Genomic DNA, 23,479 nt, shown 5'->3' with positions numbered 1-23,479 from the left:
TATACTTATTTTTCATTTCTCTTCATGAAATATTTTATTGAGTATTTTTGTAGTGCAGGCTTTCTAGTTGTGAATTCTTTTAACTTTTGTTTATCTTGTAAGGTTTTTATTTCATCATCAATTCTGAAGCTTAATTTTGCTAGATATATTATTCTTGGCTGGCATCCATTTTCTTTCAGAGCTTGGTATATAATATTCCAAGACCTTCTATCTTTGAGAGTCTGGGTTAAGAAATCAACTGAGATCTGGATTGATTTCCCCTCTAAATGTGAACTGTCAGTTTTCTCTGGCAGTCTTTAAAATTCTATCCTTATTTTAAATGTTAGGCATTTTTATAATAAAGTACCTTGCTAGGGGTCTGTTGTAATTTTGTTATATTTGAGGTCCTTTAGGCCTACTGTATATGATTTTCCATTTGGGAAATTTTCTGATATTATTTCATTGAAAATATTGTTCATTCCTTTAATTTGTATCTCTGAGCCTTCATTTATCCCAATAAATCTTTAATTTGGTCTTTTCAGGTTATCCTATATTTCTTGGAGATTCTGTTCATGGTCTCTTAATATCTTTTCTCCATGGTCAACTTTATTTCCAAGACTATATATTTTGGACTGGGGCTTAGCTCAGTGGCAGAGCACTTGCCTAGAATGCATAAGACACTGGGTTTGATCCTTAGCACTGCATAAAAATAAAAAAGATAAAGGCATGCTATCCATCTACAACTTAAAAAAAATTTTTTAAAGATTATTTATTTTGGACTATCATAGCATACACCAAGCACTAAGCAGCCAAATTTCGGCTCCCAGAACTGAGCCCGCGGGGACTGCTTCTTGGAGCTTACACTTATAGGAGCTTACACTGAGCACGGAGCGGCCGAGTTCCGGCTCCCGGAACTTCCCTGGAACGGGGCTGGGAGCCCGCGGAAACTGCGTCTCGGTCCGGGTCCTGCTGAGGGCCGGTCAAGACTCACCCGTTGCTTGGGTTGCCCGGCAAGGGGAACGAAATGCTGCCATTCGCATAGGATACCAACATGGCAGAGATCTGATGTCAGCAGAAAGCAGCGGAGGAGAGATCTTCATCAATACCAGTGGTGACATAAGCAGTTGGTCTCCTGGTAGGGGGGGTGAGGCACAGTCACCCGAGTCTCCTCAATTTGTCCTCGAGCCAGAGGGAAGGAGCCGGGCCGCCGCCAGCCCCCGGAGCAGGCCCAGCGACTCGCCAGCGTGGTGACCGCGTGACCCCAATTGGAGAGGGGGCGGAGCGGAGCCGCCACCCGCACCCGCAAGGTGGGCAGACCCGCGACCCAGTGGTACATGGGCATGGTAGGAGGGGCAGGGCAGAGCCGCCCTTCGCGCTTGCAAGGTAAACAGACCTGTGACAGCCTGGCGGGTCAGGCCCAGTGGCCTGCCAGTGTGGTACACACGTCACCCCAACTGGAGTAGGGGCAGAGCAGATCCTTCTCCCACGCCCGGATCAGGCCCTGCCGGTGTGGTGGTCACGTGACCCCAATTTGAGTGGGGGCGGAGCGGAACCGCCAACCGTGCATGCAGGGTGAGCAGACCAGTGATCAACCTGCAGATCAGGCCCAGGGGTCTGCAGGCGTGGTAGGAGGGGCAGGGCAGATCCGCCGCCCGCGCCTCCAAGGTAGGCAGACCTACAACAGACCGGCGGATCAGGCCCAGGAGCCTGCCGGCGTGGTACACACACCACCCTAATTGGAGTAGTGACAGAGCAGAGTCGCCGCCCATGCCAGGAACAGGCCCAGCGACCTGCAGGCAGGGTAGTCACGACACCCCAATTGGAGTAGGGGCAGAGCAGAGCCTCCACCCGTGCCCGAAAGGTGGGCAGATCTGCGACCGACCAGCGGGACAGGCCCAGTGGCCTGCCGGTACGACAGACACGTCACCCCATTTGGAGTAGGGGCAGAGTAGAGCCGCCGCCCGCGCCTGCAGGGTAGGCAAACCTGCAACCGACCGGCGGATCAGGCCCGGTGGCCTGCCGGCGTGGTACACTAGTCACCCCAATTGGCGTAGGGGCAGAACAGAGCCGCCGCCAGCTCCCAGAACAGGCCCAGTGACCTGCCGGTGTGGTAGCCACGACACCCCAATTGGAATAAGGAGAGAGCAGAGCCGCCGCCCGCACCTGCAGGAAAGATACGCAAGCAGTATGAAAAGACAAGGAAAGAAAGGACCACAAGCAATGCAGGTCAACACAACTTTAGAAGAGGTAACAGCTGCAGCAGATGGAATGTCAGAAAAGAATTCAGGATATACATGCTTCAGATGATCTGGAGTATCAAGGAAGACATTGAACAGCAAAATTAGACAATGAAAGATCACTTCGACAACGAATTACGCAAACAAATCCAGGAAGCAAAGGATCAACTATACAGGGAGATAGAGGTTATAAAAAAGAAGCAATCAGAAATCCTAGAAATGCAGGAAGCAATAAACCAACTTAAAAACTCAATGGAGAATACTACCAGCAGAGTAGAACACTTAGAAGATAGAACATCAGACAATGAAGACAAAGTATTTCAACTGGAAAAGAACATAGACAGCTCAGCAAGACTGTTAAGAAACCATGAGCAGAACATCCAAGAAATATGGGATAACATCAAGAGACCAAACTTAAGAGTCATTGGGATACAGGAAGGTACAGAGCTCCAAACCAAAGGAATGAGCAGTCTATTCAATGAAATAATACAAGAAAACTTCCCAGACTTGAAGAATGAGACAGAATCCCAAATCCTAGAAGCCTACAGGACGCCGAATGTGCAAAATCATAAGAGATCCACACCTAGACACATTATAATGAAGATGCCCAACATACAGAATAAGGAGAGAATTTTAAAAGCTACAAGAGAAAGGAAGCAGATTACATTTAGGGGTAAGCCAATCAGGATAACAGCTGATCTTTCAACACAGACTCTGAAAGCTAGAAGATCCTGGAATAACATATTTCTAACACTGAAAGAAAATGGGTTCCAACCAAGAATTGTGTATCCAGCGAAATTAAGCTTCAGGATGGAGGATGAAATTAAAACCTTCCACGATAAACAAAAGTTTAAAGAATTCGCAGCTAGAAAACCATCTCTTCAAAACATCCTCGCCAAAGCATTACAGGAAGAGGAAATGTAAAATAACAATGAAAACCAACAGTGGGAGGTAGGACAGTAAAGGGGGGGAAAATAATCAAAGAGGAAAACAAACCATGTTTAGTAACAGAAATAAACAAATATGGCTGGAAGAACAACCCATATCTCAATAATAACCCTAAATGTTAATGGCTTAAACTCACCAATTAAGAGACACAGGCTAGTAGAATGGATCACAAAACAAGACCCAACAATATGCTGCCTACAGGAGACGCATTTGATAGGAAAAGACATACATAGGCTGAAGGTGAAAGGTTGGGAAAAATCATATCACTCATATGGACTTCGGAAACAAGCAGGCGTGTCCATACTCATATCAAATAAAATAGATTTCAAGCCCAAGTTAATCAAAAGGGATAAAGAGGGACACTACATACTGCTTAAGGGAACCATACACCAACAAGACATAACAATCATAAATATTTATGCCCCAAACAATGGTGCAGCTATGTTCATCAAACAAACTCTTCTCAAGTTCAAGAGTCTAATAGACCACCACACCATAATCATGGGAGACTTCAACACACCTCTCTCGCCACTGGACAGATCTTCCAAACAAAAGTTGAATAAGGAAACTATAGAACTCAATAACACTATTAATAACCTAGACCTAATTGACATATATAGAGTATACCACCCAACATCAAGCAGTTACACTTTTTTCTCAGCAGCACATGGATCCTTCTCAAAAATAGATCATATATTATGTCACAGGGCAACTCTTAGACAATATAAAGGAGTAGAGATAATACCATGCATCTTATCTGATCATAATGGAATGAAACTGAAAATCAACGATAAAAGAAGGAAGGAAAAAGCATACATCACTTGGAGAATGAACAATAGGTTACTGAATGATCAATGGGTTATAGAAGACATCAAGGAGGAAATTAAAAAATTCTTAGAGATAAATGAAAACACAGACACAACATATCGGAATCTATGGGACACATTGAAAGCAGTTCTAAGAGGAAAATTCATTGCTTGGAGTTCATTCCTTAAAAAAAGAAAAAACACCAACAAATAAATGATCTCATACTTCATCTCAAAATCCTAGAAAAAGAAGAGCAAAACAACAGCAAAAGAAGTAGAAGGCAAGAAATAATTAAAATCAGAGCTGAAATTAATGAAATCAAAACAAAAGAAACAATTGAAAAAATTGACAAAACTAAAAGTTGGTTCTTTGAAAGAATAAACAAAATCGACAGACCCTTAGCCATGCTAGCAAAGAGAAGAAGAGAGAGAACTCAAATTACTAGCATACGGGATGAAAAAGGCAATATCACAACAGACACTTCAGAAATACAGAAGATAATCAAAAACTATTTTGAATCCTTATACTCCAATAAATTAGAAGATAGTGAAGGCATAGATAAATTTCTTAAGTCATATGATCTGCCCAGATTGAGTCAGGAGGATATAGACAACCTAAACAGACCAATATCAATTGAGGAAATAGAAGAAACCATAAAAAGACTACCAACTAAGAAAAGCCCAGGACCGGATGGGTATACAGCAGAATTTTACAAAACCTTTAAAAAAGAACTAATACCAATACTTTTCAAGCTACTTCAGGAAATAGAAAAGGAGGGAGAACTTCCAAATTCATTCTATGAGGCCAACATCACCCTGATACCTAAACCAGACAAAGACACTTCAAAGAAAGAAAACTACAGACCAATATCTCTAATGAACCTAGATGCAAAAATCCTCAATAAAATTCTGGCGAATCGGATACAAAAACATATCAAAAAATTGTACACCATGATCAAGTAGGATTCATCCCTGGGATGCAAGGCTGGTTCAATATACAGAAATCAATAAATGTTATTCACCACATCAATAGACTTAAAAATAAGAACCATATGATCATCTCGATAGATGCGGAAAAAGCATTCGACAAAGTACAGCATCCCTTTATGTTCAAAACTCTAGAAAAACTAGGGATAACAGGAACATACCTCAATATTGTAAAAGCAATCTATGCTAAGCCTCAGGCTAGCATCATTCTGAATGGAGAAAAACTAAAGGCATTCCCTCTAAAATCTGGAAAAAGACAGGGATGCCCTCTCTCTCCACTTCTCTTCAACATAGTTCTTGAAACACTGGCCAGAGCAATTAGACAGATGAAAGAAATTAAAGGCATAAAAATAGGAAAAGAAGAACTTAAATTATCACTATTTGCAGATGATATGATTCTATACCTAGCAGACCCAAAAGGCTCTACAAAGAAACTATTAGAGCTAATAAATGAATTCAGCAAAGTGGCAGGATATAAAATCAACACGCATAAATCAAAGGCATTCCTGTATATCAGTGACAAATCCTCTGAAATGGAAATGAGGACAACCACTCCATTCAAAATATCTTCAAAAAAAATAAAATACTTGGGAATCAACCTAACAAAAGAGGTGAAAGACTTATACAATGAAAACTACAGAACCCTAAAGAGAGAAATAGAAGAAGATCTTAGAAGATGGAAAAATATACCCTGTTCATGGATAGGCAGAACTAACATCATCAAAATGGCGATATTACCAAAAGTTCTCTATAGGTTTAATGCAATGCCAATCAAAATCCCAACGGCATTTCTTGTAGAAATAGAGAAAGCAATCATGAAATTCATATGGAAAAATAAAAGACCCAGAATAGCAAAAACAATGCGAAGCAGGAAGTGTGAATCAGGCGGTATAGCGATACCAGACTTCAAACTATACTACAGAGCAATAGAAACAAAAACAGCATGGTACTGGTACCAAAACAGGCGGGTGGACCAATGGTACAGAATAGAGGACACAGAAACCAATCCACAAAACTACAACTATCTTATATTTGATAAAGGTGCTAAAAGCATGCAATGGAGGAAGGATAGCATCTTCAACAAATGGTGCTGGGAAAACTGGAAATCCATATGCAACAAAATGAAACTGAATCCCTTTCTCTTGCCATGCACAAAAGTGAATTCAAAATGGATCAAGGAGCTTGATATCAAATCAGAGACGCGCCGTCTGATAGAAGAAAAAGTTGGCTACGATCTACAGTCGGTGGGGTCGGGCTCCAAATTCCTCAATAGGACACCCATAGCACAAAAGTTAATAACTAGAATCAACAAATGGGACTTACTCAAACTAAAAAGTTTTTTCTCAGCAAAAGAAACAATAAGAGAGGTAAATAGGGAGCCTACATCCTGGGAACAAATCTTTACTCCTCACACTTCAGATAGAGCCCTAATATCCAGAGTATACAAAGAACTCAAAAAATTAGACAATAAGAGAACAAACAACCCAATCAACAAATGGGCCAAGGACCTGAACAGACACTTCTCAGAGGAGGACATACAGTCAATCAACAAGTACATGAAAAAATGCTCACCATCTCTAGCAGTCAGATAAATGCAAATCAAAACCACCCTAAGATACCATCTCACTCCAGTAAGATTGGCAGCCATTAGGAAGTCAAACAACAACAAGTGCTGGTGAGGATGTGGGGAAAAGGGTAGACTTGTACATTGCTGGTGGGACTGCAGATTGGTGCAGCCAATTTGGAAAGCAGTATGGAGATTTCTTGGAAAGCTGGGAATGGAGCCACCATTTGACCCAGCTATTCCCCTTCTTGGTCTATTCCCTAAAGACCTAAAAAGAGCATGCTACAGGGACACTGCTACATCGATGTTCATAGCAGCACAGTTCACAATAGCAAGACTGTGGAACCAACCTAGATGCCCTTCAATAGACGAATGGATAAAAAAAATGTGGCATATATACACAATGGAGTATTACTCTGCATTGAAAAATGACAAAATCATAGAATTTACAGGGAAATGGATGGCATTAGAGCAGATTATGCTAAGTGAAGCTAGCCAATCCCTAAAAAACAAATGCCAAATGTCTTCTTTGATATAAGGAGAGTAACTAAGATCAGAGTAGGGACAAAGAGCAGGAGAAGAAGATTAACATTTAACAGGGATGAGAGGTGGGAGGGAAAGGGAGAGAGAAGGGAAATTGCATGGTAATGGAAGGAGACCCTCAGGGTTATACAGTGGAGGGGGTAGAGAGAGAGGAGGGGAGGGGAGGGGAGAGGTGGGGAGGGGGGAGGTTGGAGGATGGGAAAGGCAGCAGAGCACAACAGACACTAGTATGGCAATATGTAAATCAATGGATGTGTAACTGATGTGATTCTGCAATCTGTGTATGGGGTGAAGGTGGGAGTTCATAACCCACTGGAATCAAAGTGTGGAATATGATATGTCAAGAAATTTGTAATGTTTTGAACAACCCACAATAAAAAATTAAAAATAAAAAAACGATATATATTAATTTTTTAAAAGAAAATAGCTCCTGAATACATGCATTATTCAAATCAGGAATGTGTACATTTTCTTAATACAAAGGTTTTCTTCTCAACAGGGAGACTGTTCCCTAGTTGCAAGCCACATCACAAACCCTGCCAGAAATACTCATGAGGTCTGCAAAGAGAGGTAAGTGGTTGGCTCTATAGGCCTAAGCTTTATAATCAGCCAAGCGGCTCCTGCATGAGTAGACTAGGTAGCACAGCACTTCTTTTAGTAATAAAATGCATAGCTCCATATTCGGGAAGAAGATAGTTGGAGGGTCCTTGATGGATTCAAAAGCTCTTCATTTATCTTTATATCCCTCAAACTGGTTCATGGTGGCCTTGGTTTAGGACCACAATTAAAAATAGATGGAAAGTATTCTAGCACTGGCAGACTTCCTATAAATTTACAAGTCCACTTCCATCTGGCATACATGAACATGAAATCTATGGTACCTGTTTCCAGTTGCTGGCTGACAGGCATAACTTCCAAGACTATTGACATGAGACTGCACGTTACAGCTCCAAATACTTTAAATCAACATATATGGGGGAGGGCTATGCTTCAATTATATAGGTATCCCAGCTTATCTAAATGGTATATGGAAGAGTCAAACCTCACATTTTCCCTGAATGCTCTTGAAATTTCAAATTATCATCTTATACATTAAGGAACCTATACTTTTATCTTTACTTTACAAGGAATCTAAAAATGTGTTATTTTAAGGTAAAGAAGTTAATTTTTGCATGAGAAAACTATTTTATACTGATATTAATTTCAAGAATCTATCATTAAAGAATTAAAAACAAATCTCTTTACTTGTTTATGGCCTGTCTTCCCACTAAAATATCCATCAGTCCAATGACAGCTTGCCTTGTCTGTCTAGTGCACTTCTTTCTGTGAGCCCAGTACATTGAACAGAGCCTGGCTCCCAACAAGGTTTCAATAGATATTTCACTTAGAGAAAAACACAAGTCTCTGGGAAAAGACAGACTAGGCATAGGACATTTATTCCTATCAATTATATACATATTCATCCTATATGAGGGAGATTCTTCTGTTCCCGCCCTTAAAAAAGGAAAATCGAAGAAATTTAGAAACATACTATTTTTATTGTTCTTTCATGTGTGTTTCTTCAGCCCTTTGGACATACCATTATAATGCCATTTATCAGACATTATTATAGCTATTTACAATCTATTTCTCCCTGTAGACTCTGAGTATATATGGGGAGAAATAGACTGCATTTATTTTCATATTATCAGGGCCCAAAGCAGTACCAAATGTTTAACCAAAATAAGTAAAGAGTAGACAATCAACAAAAGTTTGCAAATGAATAGGAGAAAGGCATTAAATGTCTAAGTATATATTCTTTTGTAATCCTTTTCTCTCCCTCCTAATGATACTCAGTGACATAATGACTAATTAGTTCCTTTCTACAATCCTTTTCTCTCATACTAAACCTATATGTTATTTGAGATTAAAACAAACACTAAACTAGTTTTTAATTATTTAATATTGCACTAATTTTATTCTATTCTTTTTGTTTTCATCAAGAAATTAATAAAAATACAAGAGAATGTCTTTTTCACTTGTAATTCAAATCTACAATTCTATCTACTAACTCACATTTAAAGTATATTTCCATCAGTTTTCTCTACAATTTTAAATTTGACTGACAAGACTTTAAGATTAGTGCTACACCCATATCATTATATTTTTTCACAAGAGCAAAACTAAAATGTCTTTGTTTACTATTTGTTTCTAGAATTTATTCTGAAACATCTTATGTAATAAACATCTTGAAATGGAATTATCTCAGCAAACACAAATATGTATCACTATATTTTTTATATATTTTTATACATTAGGAAAACTATCCTGTTTAGAATTTGAGAACTGAGAATAGCATCTATTCCTAAATGTTTATGATAATAATGTATGTTTATTCTTTGTTATACTTCTCTATTCTTTGCAATTTTGTGTATGAATAGCAAGTGCCACGTATTGTTTTACATCACTTTTGCAAAATTTTTTTGTCACATAAACCAAATATAATACCATGGGCTTTACCATCCTATGGGACCCCAAAGAAACAGGCCATGTGTACTTGCGTATTTCAAAATGTTTCCTTGTTTTTAAAATTACCATTTGAATGCTTTGTTTTAGAGATAACAACTCAACAAATACAAACCTCAAAAAGTCAATTGCATTTCTACACACCAACACTAGAAATGTAATTGATATGAGTCCAGAATTATGTCCATACATACATGGAACTCTGGAATTTGACAAAAGTGGCATACCAAAATTGTTTTTCAAAGTAGTGATACCAATATACATTCTTAAGAGCAACGTATAAAAGATCTGTTGCTCCAAAAATCTAACATATGATATTGTCATACTTGTTAATTTTTGCCAATTAAATTGCATAAAATTGTACCTCATTTACATACTTATATCAAATAGGTCAAATATCTCTTTATATTTTTATTAGTAGTTTTGTTTATTAATCTATAAAATTATTTTCATATCCATTTTCCTTTTAATCATTTTGCTTTTCTGAGGTGTGAAAGTTCTCTATATGTTGTTGTTATTAATCCCAATATCTACACTGTGTCTTTATTTTACAAATTTTTATGTAAAAATAGTTCTTAATCTTGATATTTTTGATATAATAAAATCTATCAGTCTTTTTATAGTATTTTTTCATGTTTAATAAATCTCATTCTGCCCTGAAAGCCTAAAAAGTATTCACCCATATTTTTTACTAAGTTTTTATACTTTGTTTTTGACATTAAATCCTAAATCTACCTACAGTTGACTATTTGTCTATAACTATGAAAATCCAAATGAGTGAGACACTGAACAACAGAAAATCAAAAGAATGTAGCAGCTCAGAGAATGAGAAGTTCAGCAAATAATTTTAAATATTTCTTCAGGAAATTGGGGAAATTAAATTACAGTTCTGGGTCTGCCTAGAGAGAACATCTAATAAATACCCAATGATTTTAACTGGAACTTCTTAATTACTACTCCTAGGAGTAGAGGCTAGCCAGAAATAGACCTACCTTTCAAAATTCATTCTGATTTTTCACAATAATACCCAGCATCCAATTAAAAATTATTCAACATACCAAGAGATTAGATTATATATCTGAAGGTTCAATATAAAAAACAGACATTAGAACCAACATTGAACATATAAAAATGGAAATTAACTGCAATTAAGGTGTTCAAGAAAAATGATGGAAATTTTAGCAAAGAATTAAAATTTGTAAAAAAAAAAAAAGGAAGAAGAAGAAGGAGGAGGAGGAGGAGGAAGAGGAAGAGGAAGGATTGTGGCTCAGTGGTAGAGTGCTTGCCTAGCACACATTAGGCACTAGGTTTGATACCCAGCACCACATAAAAAATATTAAACAAAGTATTGAGTCCATCTACAACTAAAAAAAATGTTAAAAAAAAGAAGGAGGAGGAGGAAGAAGGAAGGAAAAGAAAGAAATCTATGAAATGGAAAATCTTGAATGAAATATGATTATTAAAATAGTATAAATTAAGAAAAATTTCAGATTAAATTATCAGAGAAAAAACAAATGTAAAATACAGAAACAAGAATAAAAGACATGAGTGACATGATGAATAAAACTTAAATGTTATAATTATGATCTAAAAAGAAGATTAAGAAAAAGAGCAGAGATATTTAAGCAGAAAATGGTCAATAATTCTCCAGAATAGATGATAGACATTAAACCCCTAGCCAGATAAACATCCCACCGAAAAAGAACCTCAAACCAAAACTTATCATAATATTAATAAAACAAAAGATAAAGAGAAAATATCTTAAAATAAGGCAGAGAGAAAAGGTAGAATAACTTCAAAGAAGTAGCAATATGACTGACAGCTTACTTCTGAAGGGAAACAATGCAATCCAAAAGGTAAAGTAAGAACATCTTGAACTTGCTGAAAGGAACTAATTTCCAGATTTGAATTACATACTCAGAAGAAAAACAAGATACAAATGAAAATGACAGTCTCTAGGACTGGTAATGATAGAATAAAATATATCTGACTATTTCTCTCACAAATAACAGACAAAATATATAAAACAATCAGTTGAAGACACCTGATGACCAAAAGCAAGCAGAAACTAGATAGTATTAAACTTTTGAAAGAAGAAAAACATATTGATAGAGAGTTACATATATTTGGCATTTCCTCTGAGGACATTGTGACAGCGTAAGACAGAACTCAGGTAGAAAGCCACAATCTTACTGATTTTAGATGTCACAGGTCAAAGTTTGGGGAAGGACAGAGCAAGTGGATAATGAGGATAAAATTCTCACAAATGAGGAAACCACAGATAGAGGTGCCCTACACATGAAGTTTACTATATTCCATAACTAATTCCTGCAGGCACTGATGCAATGCCAAACCACCTAGTAGAAAGCAATACTTATAAGTGCAAAAAGAAAAAAGCTAGCAGTGATTTAATTGCTTCCCAATTCAGAAACAGAGGTTGATTTTGAATTCTATATGTTAGAATGGCTTGGTAAACTAGTCATCCTTTGAAACTCCAAAAAGCCCACAATGTAGAAGTAAAGAAGGCTGTCACCAGTGCTAAGGATTGTGTTAGACTAAAGACAAAACCAAAATTGACTCAACTTTTTTTTTAAAGGCTGCACAAATTCTGGTGACTGGCACTAACTTAACCATCTGCTGAAGCAAAACTCTCCAGAGAAAGAAAATAGAATCCAGAATCTCTACAATCTACTTTTCATACTGTTAAATGTATAATCAAACATTACTAGTCATACTAAGAAATGAAGAAATGTGACCCACAGTCAAGGAAAAAAAAAATCACTCAATAGAAATAAAATCCAGGTGACTCTGATAAGTGTAAATATGGAGTTTTCAAATGAGGAGTTTAAAGCAAATATTATACTTCAAGTATACAACTAAAGGCAATAAAACAACAACCCCCCCCCAAAAAAAAACAGAATCTTCTAGTAGGGCCATGTAAATTACACTATGCTTTTATTAGAAGGAGAAAATTTCTATATTGGTTTCAAAAATCCTTCTTGAAAATGTCAATAAATAAATAAATAAAACTATCCTTTACTTCCAATATCTTTTTACTTTTCTAAATGCTTTAAACTTATTTGTTGCTTTCATTAAGTCCTTCACATTATGCCACTGGGGAAAAAAAAGCTTTTTGAAAACAGAGAACAGGAGAATATTTAAAACATGTTTCTAGGATCATACAGAGTTAATTGGATTAGAATCCATTCTCCTAAAACTTCAGCTCCACCACTGAGCTGAAATTCCTTGGAAGTTTTTGGGAACAATGTTCTCACTGTCACTATCTCTGCTTTCCATAGAATAAGCACTGGCCATTCCTCAAATTCCAGAACCATATTCCATTTCACTGCTTTCCTCCCACACTGAAGTGGCAGCAGTTCAATTTGGCAGTTTGTCAAAAGAATTAGAGTATAAAGCACTTGGTGATCTTTAACCAAATGTATCTGTTATATATGCAGCATATGACATGTACATGTATTTCATATATTATAACTGAACATGAAGAAGAATTTACTACATATTCCTAGAATCCAGACTTCGCTGAAGATTTATTTTTAAAACAATTTACTTTTATGGACTAAAAAGGTTGACCTATTTTAAAAATGAAAGCAAATACCATCGTGGCAATTATTTTTTCCCTTCTAAAAATGACTAATGTCTTACATGTTTATTATCAGACAGTATATGGAAACTATGCTGTCAAATATATCACATTTTCAGAGAAAAACAGTATCAGAATAAGGCTCATATTCCTTACCAAAGATCCAACAAATAAACCATAATTAAAAGAAGTAATTTGTCATAAAAACATTATAAAATTTTATAATATAAAATGATAAAATGATGCTTTGATTTTTAAAATTTATTTAACAAACATTAACTAAATATTGGTTATGTGTCAGGTGTTGTAAATTAAATGAGACATGGTACCTACTACCCTCAAGGAACAAAGAACCTGGATATACTAAACAAGCAAATTAATTTTTGCTCTATGGGGTGTTTAGTCCTGTGCAAAAGGTCTGTGAGGGCACCGAAAAGGATCATCTAAATCAACATGTAGGGGTCAGAAAGCACTTCCCAGAAAAGATGACCTGGGCTGAGCTTTGCTAGATGAGTAACAATTGACTGAATGAGAAGAGTAACCCAAGTGAAAGGAATATATGGTAACAGGTGCATAAAGCAACACGGACCATTCAAGGTACTTCAAGTTCTTATTTAAAGGAAAGTTTAATATGGGTCTGTACCAGGAAATAGAATGAAAGAGAATGGTGGAAGCAAAATCATTAAATGCTTTGGGAGTGAGGTTTTACTGTTAAAACTGTCAGAAAGATTGCCCCCCTGATTCTCCAATAGCTACTAAAAATAATTTGAAATAAGAACAAAAAATAAACATATTTTCATATTTAACTCATTTTGGAGCAAGACTAATGCAGTAATGCTAAATTCAGAAAGCAAAGGTAGAAATGGAGAAGGAGAAACAAGGAGACACAAAGGCAATAAAAATTAGTTAAACTGAGAAAATAATTGGAAGGGAGAATAGAATAAAAAAAAAGTCTAAACTAGGTGACTAAGATTATGATAGAAAACAAGAAAAAATGAGTCTGAGACAGTAGGAAGCAAGGAAGAATGACAAATTTCTTTCAAATTATTTCACATATTATATTTTCTATAAGTTGTCTGAAAATTTCTTATAAATTATAAATCATGCATAAAGTATATAACAAGGTTAACCTTTTATGAAAAAACTGTATGGAGGCTTTTAAAGAAATAAAAAATAGAACTATCATAGGATCCATGTTCATTGTAATAATATTTATAATAACCAAGATAAGGAAGCAAACAATATAAAGTTTCTGTCAACAGGTGAATGGATAAAGAAACTACAGTTGCTTTACAGATACAAGCACTAAGTAAATAACAAATGATTACATATATCATATATATACACACATGTGTATGCATGTATGCACACTGCACCCAGCCAAAAAAATACCCTTTATGCTAGGAAAACTGGATATCTATATGTAGAAGAATAAAAGTAGATCCCTCTCATCCTGCATAAAAGTCACAATACTCAATGTGGCACCTAAGAATTGAACCAGAAAATTTGCAACTGCTAGAAGAAAACATACAGTCAACACTCCAACATATTGCCATAGGCATTGACCTCCTTAATAATATTCCTAAAGCTCAAGAAATAAAACCAGGAATTAGTAAGTAGGATGGCGTCAAATTTAAAAACTTCCACACAGTAAAGATATAGTTAAGAGTGTGAAGAGACTGCCTACAGAATGGGAAAAAAATCTTTCCCAGCTACTCTTTCAACAGAGAATTAATATCCAGAATATATAAAAAAATAAAAACTTTCCATCAAAAAATGAATAACCCAATCAATAAATGAACAAAATAGACATTTCTCAAAAGAAGAAATACAAATATCCAACAAATATATGGAAAAAAATGTTCAATATCCTTAGCATTCAGGAAAATAAAAATCAAAATTACACTGAGGGGGAAAAAAAACTATGCTGAGGAACTGAGAGTGGTAGCATTAGATAGGTAGATTATATGCCTATAATCCCAGATTATATGCCTATAATAGGTAGATTATATGCCTATAATCCGAGATATTCTGAAGGCGGAGGAAGGAAGATCGCAAGTTTGAGGCCAACCTCTGTAACTTAGCAAGACTGTGTCTCAAAATAAAGGGGTGTGGCTCAGTGATACTGCACGCACCCTTGGGTTCAATCCCCAGTAACACACACACAAAACTATAATGACATGTGATTTTCATCTCACTCCAGTTAGAATGGCAATCACCAAGAACATAAATAAATGCTGGTGAGGATACAGAGGGCAGCAACAGTCTCATTGTTGGTGGGACTGTAAGTTAGTACAACTACATGGATGTAAGCAGGGAGATTCCTCAAAAGACTAGGTATGGAGCCACAATATGACCCACCTATTCTACCCCTTGGTATTTATCCAAAAGACCTAAAATCAGCATACTATGGTGATACATACGTACCAATGTTTATATTAGAGCAATTCACAATACTCAATTTAGAATCAGCCTAAGGGTCCATCAACTGATAAAGAAAATGTGGTATACATACACAATGGAGCTTTACTCAACCATACAGAAGAACGAAGCTATGTTATTCACTGGTATGTAGATGGAACTAGAGAATATCATGCTAAGTGAAATAAGTCAGACTCAGAAAGTCAAGGGTCAGATGTTTTCTCTTATATGTGAAAGCTAGAGAGGGAGGCATCTCACAAAAATAGAAGGGAGACTAATAGAATAGAAGAAGGGGATTGAGTGGGGAGAAGAGGAGGGCAGAGAGAGGTACTGGGGAATAAAATTGACCAGAACATGCTATATCAATGTCTCCATGTACTACAGTGAACCCTACTTTTATGTATAGTTACAATGCACTACTTAGGAGGAGGAGGAGGAGGAGGAGGAGGAGGAGAGGGGGAAGTAATAGAGAAGGGAGTGAGGAAGAGGAGGAAGAAGAGGAGAAGGAAGAATAGAAGGGAGACCAGTAGAATAGGGGATGGGGATAGGAAACAGGAAAAGGAGAAGCAAGCAAAAGGTACTACAAAATGAAATTGATCAAATTATGTTATATGCATGTATGAATATGTCACAGTGAATTCTACTGTTATGTATAATTATAATGCACCAATAATAACCATTTTAAAATCTGGCAGTAGAGGATTACAATCATGAGAAAAATTATTATATTATCTATCACACGATATGAAAAGTTTGAATAAATGCCTTTATTAACTAATATTAATTAAGTTGGAACATGGGTTATTCCTAGTTTAGTCAAAGTATTTTTTTTAAAGTTTAGTAAACCTAACCCTCCAGAGAACTGAAAAATTTAAAAATGTCATTCTGAAACATTCATATCTGAAGCTTCTATCTCCTGTTTATAAAAGGCTTTATAATTTATTTATGTATGGGCAAATATGTCTTCAGCTTCATTACTCTTCTCTTCGTTTATTATGGATAAGTTATTGTATGGTTGTGGGGGAAAGTTGTCTGCAGGGACTGAAAACTAAGGAGAAGAACCAGGACTGGGACACTAAGCCTTGGAGCTGTCTAATGAGCCCCTCTGCCTCCCACAGCTAGCTCTTCACAGCTCTGTGAAAGACTAATAAACTCAAGCCAACAAAAACAAAACACTCACAAATCTAAGTCAGTAAATAAAACCCTAGGGATATGCAGTTTGCTCCTGACCAGGACTAGAACACTTACTTTCTTTGCGAATTTCCTGGAGTGCAGCGGTAAGCTCTTCCTTTAAAACAGTGGCTTCCTGGGCAATCTTCTCTCCCTTGTCTAATAAATTCCAAGTTGCTTCCTCTACAGAAGCTAGGAGGACTCTGGCTCTTTTTGAACGTCCTTTTTTCCTGTTGGAAGGATTCTGGGGACAATTTACAAGTGTGGTAACCTGAAATTGGAAAAATACAAGTAACTCGTGAGACAATCTGTGAAAACAGCCTTGAGATATTATAACCTAAAAGAAAAGTATTTCATAGTACAGTGATTCATTCCTAGTACTCTGGGTACATTCCCAGACATCAAGTCATGGCACCTAAGGAGCATAATCACCTAAAGATACAATGGAAGAGAGAGCCATAGATATTGAATCTCTTCAATTTTACTATTGAAATAATGCTTGAGATGACTGTGTGTATGTATGTGTGTGGTTTTAATTAAAAACTGCATCTAACCTCAGAAAACAGAATGAATCCACCATTTGACCCAGCTACCCCACTCCTCCATCCAAAGGACTTAAAATCAGCATACTACAGAGACACAGCCACACCAATGTTTAGAGCAGCTCAATTCACAATAGCTCAACTATGGAACCAACCTAGATGCCCTTCAACAGATAAATGGATGAAGAAAATACGGTATATATACACATTGGAATATTACTCAGTCTTAAAGAAGAATGAAATTATGGCATTTGCAGATAAATAGATGGAACTAGATAATATCATGCTAAGTGAAATAAGCCAATCCCAAAAAAACAAAGGCTGAATGTCTTCTCTGATAAGTGGATGCTGATCCATACTGGGGTGGGGAGATGTGGAAGAATGAAGGAACTTTGGTTTGTGTAGAGGGGAGTGAGGGGAAAGGTAGGGCTGTGGGGATGGGAAGGATAGTAGAAAGAGTCAGACATTATTACCCTATATACATGTATGATTAAATTAGGGGAGTGACTCTGAAGCATGTAAAGCCTGAGGAATAAGAAGCTGTGCTCCATTTATGTACTGTATGTCAAAATGCATTCTACTATAAAATTAATTAATTAATTAATTTAAAAAGCTGCAACTGGAAAAAACAAAGTCTAGATAAAGCAGTCAAAAATAGGAAAAGCAAAAAATTGTCTCAAAATTATCAAATTTTATATATATATATATATATCTTTGTAGCCAGCAACCTATATTGAGGGAATCAAAAATAATAATTAGGTAGGTATTAGACTGTTTAGGTTGAGAATAGAAATTATTGATATTGAATGAGAAGAACAGTCTGAAATATACAGAGCAGTGGTTACTTCAGAGTATAAAGCCCAAATCTCCATATGATCTTTCTTGCCCTTTGCAACCTCCCTAATCTCTCCCCTATACTCTCCCCTACCTTACTGGGCCTCTCCTACAGGTCCTACTCAAAGTACCCTATCAGGATGGCTTTCCTGAAAACCCCATTATCACCTTCTCACACTCTATCCCCTTACTCAATTTTGTTTCTCACAAAATGTTAGTCGGCTAGGTAGATAATGAGCATGGGAGACAAGGAAAAGAAATTTAGGCTCTGCCCTGGGTGACAACCAAATGGCCATTCTTATAGTCACAGTTCCCTGTCAATCTGGAGAAAATGGATTCGCTATATGCTGGAAATTTTTCCAATATGACTAAATTTGCGCAGGTGCACTAAGCCATGGGAGGAAATCACTGTAACTGCCACAAACACATAATTCATGAGCAGGGAGGTTCCCAGGGCAAATATAAAAACACACAATGTATCCTCTATTGAAGGCACTCCATTCCATGTCAGAGGTATACTTCTATTTCACTAATAAACCCTTCATGCTTTTCTAATTGTGTCTCTGAACTGAAATCTTTGTTTCAAGAATACAATAATTTTGTTACTCCATCCAGTAACAAAAACACTAACTAAGCCTGACATTTTTTGTTTATATGTTTATTATATAAACAAAATGTACTAAGAATGTAAATACAACAAATGTAATACTAAAAAATGTAAAATCCATGAAAACACAAAACATATTTTGTTCTCCAGCACTCAGAAAATGTATAAAGTAGGTGTTCAATAAATACAATACAATGGCTTAATGTACTGAGTAGTTAAAGGGAGGGACTTTTTAATGTCTATATTTTGAAATGCCTGAATGTGTTAATAATAAACTTGTATTGCTTATGTAAATTTATTTAAAATAAAAACAAATTCCTAACCACAAAAAATAAGTTTGTGAAGTGACTGATGTGTTAATTGCCTTGATTTAATCATTGTATAATGTATACATGTATCAAAACATTAAAGTGTATACCATAAATGTAAATGATTTTTATTTGTTAATTAAACCCTAATAAAGTTTTGAGAGAGAAGGAAATGAATCTTAACAAAAATAAGAACAAACTCATGATAAGAGCATTATTTGGAAATGAAAACTAAGCATCTGTATTTGAAAACAAAAACCTCGAACCAAATTACTTTATGTAAAATATCTATTCTTTCTATTTCTTAATTAAAATTTAGATTCTGATAGCAAGTTTTGGGTAAAATTTTTATAAGCAAAGCTTAAAAATCTCCATCACAAAAGAAAGGGTAGGAAACTTGTATACAGTATCTAAATTAGAAGCCCTGAAACTCCTACTGAAATCAAGGTTCCAATAAGAAGTTAGTGAGATGATGGTTGTTAATTAGCTTGATTGAATCTTTGTACATTGTATGCATAGATCAAAAAACATTATTGTACCCCTTAAGTATACACAATTATTTGTCAATTAAAAATAAATTTAAAAAGAGGTTGGGAGGAAGTGACAGAGGGAGGGAGGGAGATTCCTACATCTCATCAAATAGCTGAAGCTATGATAATCAAGCACCACATCTTTAACAACAAACTATACAAAACCCTTCATGTTCTGAAGCCCCTAAAAATTTTGCTTATTGTTTTTATGGAGCATTAGATGTATGTTTATTTAGCTATTTGGACCTATTGTTCAGCTAGGAATTAAGAACTTTTAAGCTATGGGGGAAATATGTACATAAACATTTTTGTCTGATCTCCTATTCACGTGCCCTTGTCCAAAGACCCTCTGTTGGTTTCAATGTCCATTATTCCAGTGTTCATGACTCATAGTGAAATATCTTGTGGCAAGTTTTTGTTTCCTTGCTTATTCAATAAAAACAACCATATTATCTTATAAGACTATGTGAAAGTTAAATAAGGTAATGTGTCTTTTTAAATGCATGACATGACACAAATATTGGTTGGTATTTAGTGTGTATGTCCTAGTCTGTTCCCCACATGGATACATAGGTTATGAAAATCTTTGTAAAAGGTATTCTCTGGACCTAATCTTATCTTGCTCCTGGAGCCCCCTAAACAGAAAAAATTATGAGGCCAGATAACAAAGCACATTCTATATGCTTTACAAGCAGCTAAATAGGGTCATGGGTCTTCATTATGCCTTATATAAGGATGAAAATGAGCCTGATTTATTACATGGGCTTTCCCAAAGTCCAAACGGCAATTATCCCACTAATGTCACTCTAATTTACATAGCAAGAGTTAGAAGATATTTGTCTAGATTAAGACAAACTATAACACCTAGTTTAAAACTTTTGTTTAAAATGAAAAATAAGTATCATTGTCTGAAATGTTCCTCCTGAATGTATTTTAAGTGCCACAATTCATGATGCTTCCCACTGCACATTCCTCCTCTATTGTTTGGATCCTCCATGCACCAAATGTTTTCCACTGAATAGCCTGGGCTTTGAAATTAAAATGAGCATTCCAGAAATGCTTTGTTCCTTATAATAAATGCCAGAGAAGTAAGAAATGTGAAAAATATATATATATAAGAACATTCCGTTTCCATTTAAAAACAAATGCAATTGTAACTGTTAATTATTCACTTGTTTGAAACTTTATCTTCTTTTAAAATACTCCAATATATTCATTTAATATTGACTAAAGTTAAGTGACATTCTCAAAGAGTCATTTTATTTCAGAAAGTAAATATGACTTAGCAATTCTGTGGGAAAAAAGAAACGTGCACCTTTTTTTTCACCCCAACTCACCTAAGGAGTATAACCTACTCCCAACAGTGACTGTGACTCACTATAGCAGATGATTCTCACCAAGGAGGTGGGGTTGCGTATGTTATTTGAAAAGGTCTCCCATCTCTGAAGGAATACCAGCAACCAGTAAAATTAGCTTTCAAGTTATTCTGTAAAATAATTCCTGTTTCCTTATTTTCTTTTTTAGTACAAAGTCAGTTCTATTTTTATAAAGAACTTAAAACTTTTAGTTGGAACTTGCAGCAGAGATGATTCTAATATAGAATCCAAGCTTATGGTTAACTAACTTTACATTTTATCTCTGATACATACCCTTTCCATTTCCTCCCCCCCCCCTTTTTTTTTTTTTTTTTTTGAACTTAAAGTTCATTCTCATATGGGGGAAATCTCCAGGCTTGAAGATTTGGAGGAGTTAGGCTTGCTCACTTTTCTTTAGTCTGTAAATCTGTGCTGGGCTACAAAGACAAAACTTCATCAGAGATAAAGGAAGGAATTCTCATTGAAATGATCCTAAATTCAAGGTTTTAAGTAATAACAAAAAAAAGGAGAAACTCCTACATTATTAATTCTGCAAGTTTAAAATTCCATAAAACCAGATATATCTTAAATGGCAAATGATATTTATATGTTAAAGTGTATGGAGTACAAAGAAAGCTTTTTGTAATCTTTCCTAATTCCGGTGGGTTACTCTAGATGCTCCAAAGATACAGACAATTAAATTGATATGCTTAGTGAACCAAGCCTTCAACTGACATTATATAGAGCCACGGTAGCACACAACAGGAACTTGCAGGATATGACATGAGATTGTTATTTACTTTCATTTGTTGCATCAGTGCAAGAATTGCTTTAGCATCTCAGCACTAGCTTTGTAGAAAGCTTTTAATGCCAACTTGTTAATGCATTTATATTCTACAACTATGTTTTTACCCAACCTAACTTTTTTCTTTTAATTCTACTATCATTGTGACATTTAAAGTCCATATTAACAGCTATCTTTTTTGTTTAAGAGCTAAAACACTTGGAATTTTAACCTTCTTCCAATAGCTCAGGGAGGCTTCAGGGCTGCTTTTGTTCCCTTGAGTTAATTTTAATTTATGGAATAAAATATAAAACATTTAAGCCATGTTAATTATCTAAAACTTCAACAGGGCTCTGAAAGAAATTAGAAGAGTAAAAAATAAAATTGTAGATAAGTAAAACCAGTGATCTGTCAAAGTAAAAAGTATATCATCCCATTCTGGGGAGAAGATGGGGATATCCATTCCTTAAGCCATTGATAATTGTACCTGTTCCTTACTTCCTATCCCAAGTAATCTTTACTAACAAAAGTACTGAGGAAAATCAAAGGATTGTGAGCCCAGCTATCCCCCAAAACTAACCACAATCTTCCTTTAGTTCATCTCAAGCCAATAACCATTTATTGAGTGCATACTGTATTCAAAATAATACCCAAAGCAGTTAGGAAATAAATGCAAGTAAGCTCCAGGATGATAATATGAAAAATACACAACTAGCTTCAATATAAAAGAATAATAACTACTTACAAAGAAATAAATACAAAGAAAGTGCTTGTGAATGCAAACACATATTCACAAGGATTAAGTAGACCTTCTAAAAAGAGCCCCCTAAAGACAAATGGTTTTCTAATAGGAGAGAAAGAAAGGAGGGTGAACCAGGTGAAGGAAACCATGTACAAAGGAGCAGAGATGGAGATTATTTTTATCTAAAAAATTGCAGATAGTCAAGAGTGACAGACTATATGGTAAAAACAGGAGGAAAGCAGGTGAGAAACAGGCTAGGAAGTAAGTTTCAGCTTAAGTAAGAAAAGTTTTTAAAGCCAAGGAAATAGTTAATGTTTAATTCAATAGACACATTGAACATAGCATGCCCAAAGTAGAAGCTTTCCACCAACCCAACTGTTCTCCATCTGTATTTCTTACCTCAGGGGCTGGCATCTCTAGTCTGAGGCAGAAACTCAGAGGTCATCTGGGCTACTCCCTCTCTCTTATGCTCCTCTCCAAGTCCTTGTCATCCACGACATAGAAAATGGGATCTCAATCTCAGCCCTATCCAGCAGTCTATTGTAATAAAAATTGTGTCCAACAATTCTGTTCCCCATTGAATCTTCTATGAAGAGTTTTGGAAGAGGTATCATTGTTTCCACAACAGGTCCACACTCCACTAGCGGCATCTCTGATAAATACAAATCTGACATACCTGCATCATCAAATTAAAAACCTCCAATAGCCAGCTACCTGCTACCTACAAGTAAAATCCAAACTCCTTAGCATGGCTTATGAGAGAATTTATAATCTTGCTTCTGACTCAATTATCATTCACATCTTCCATTCATGTAGTTTGACCATAAATTACTTATTAGGCTCAGAACAGAAAAGGTTTGCAAGCTGGACATAAATGGTGCCTCCTCTCACAGCCACCTGGCATCGTTCATTATGGCATTATTTGTATTAACATAATGCTTCCCAGCTGTACCATGAACTCAATAAGGGTAGGGGCCACACTTAACTCATTCTGAAAACCCAGAGCTAGCATACTG

At 36.0% G+C, this 23,479-nt stretch overlaps 1 protein-coding gene across 3 annotated transcripts in view; it reads right to left on the bottom strand.

Moving 5' to 3' along the window:
• Ctnna3 (catenin alpha 3) overlaps nt 1–23,479 on the bottom strand; it is a 1,743,363-nt gene that overhangs the window by 1,636,489 nt on the left and 83,395 nt on the right. For all 3 annotated transcript variants that reach the window (XM_058577909.1, XM_058577913.1, XM_046419856.2), the window contains exon 3: nt 16,840–17,032. In XM_058577909.1, coding sequence (XP_058433892.1) covers nt 16,840–17,032 — 193 coding nt within the window. The remainder of the gene's footprint in view (nt 1–16,839; nt 17,033–23,479) is intronic.

This window comes from Marmota monax, unplaced genomic scaffold, assembly GCF_021218885.2.
Source record: "Marmota monax isolate L192 unplaced genomic scaffold, Marmota_monax_Labrador192_F-V1.1 WCK01_AAM20220418_F8-fsc00019, whole genome shotgun sequence".
NCBI lineage: Eukaryota > Metazoa > Chordata > Mammalia > Rodentia > Sciuridae > Marmota > Marmota monax.
Note: the sequence above shows the minus strand (reverse complement) of the source record. Positions and strands in the feature narration are given on the sequence as shown.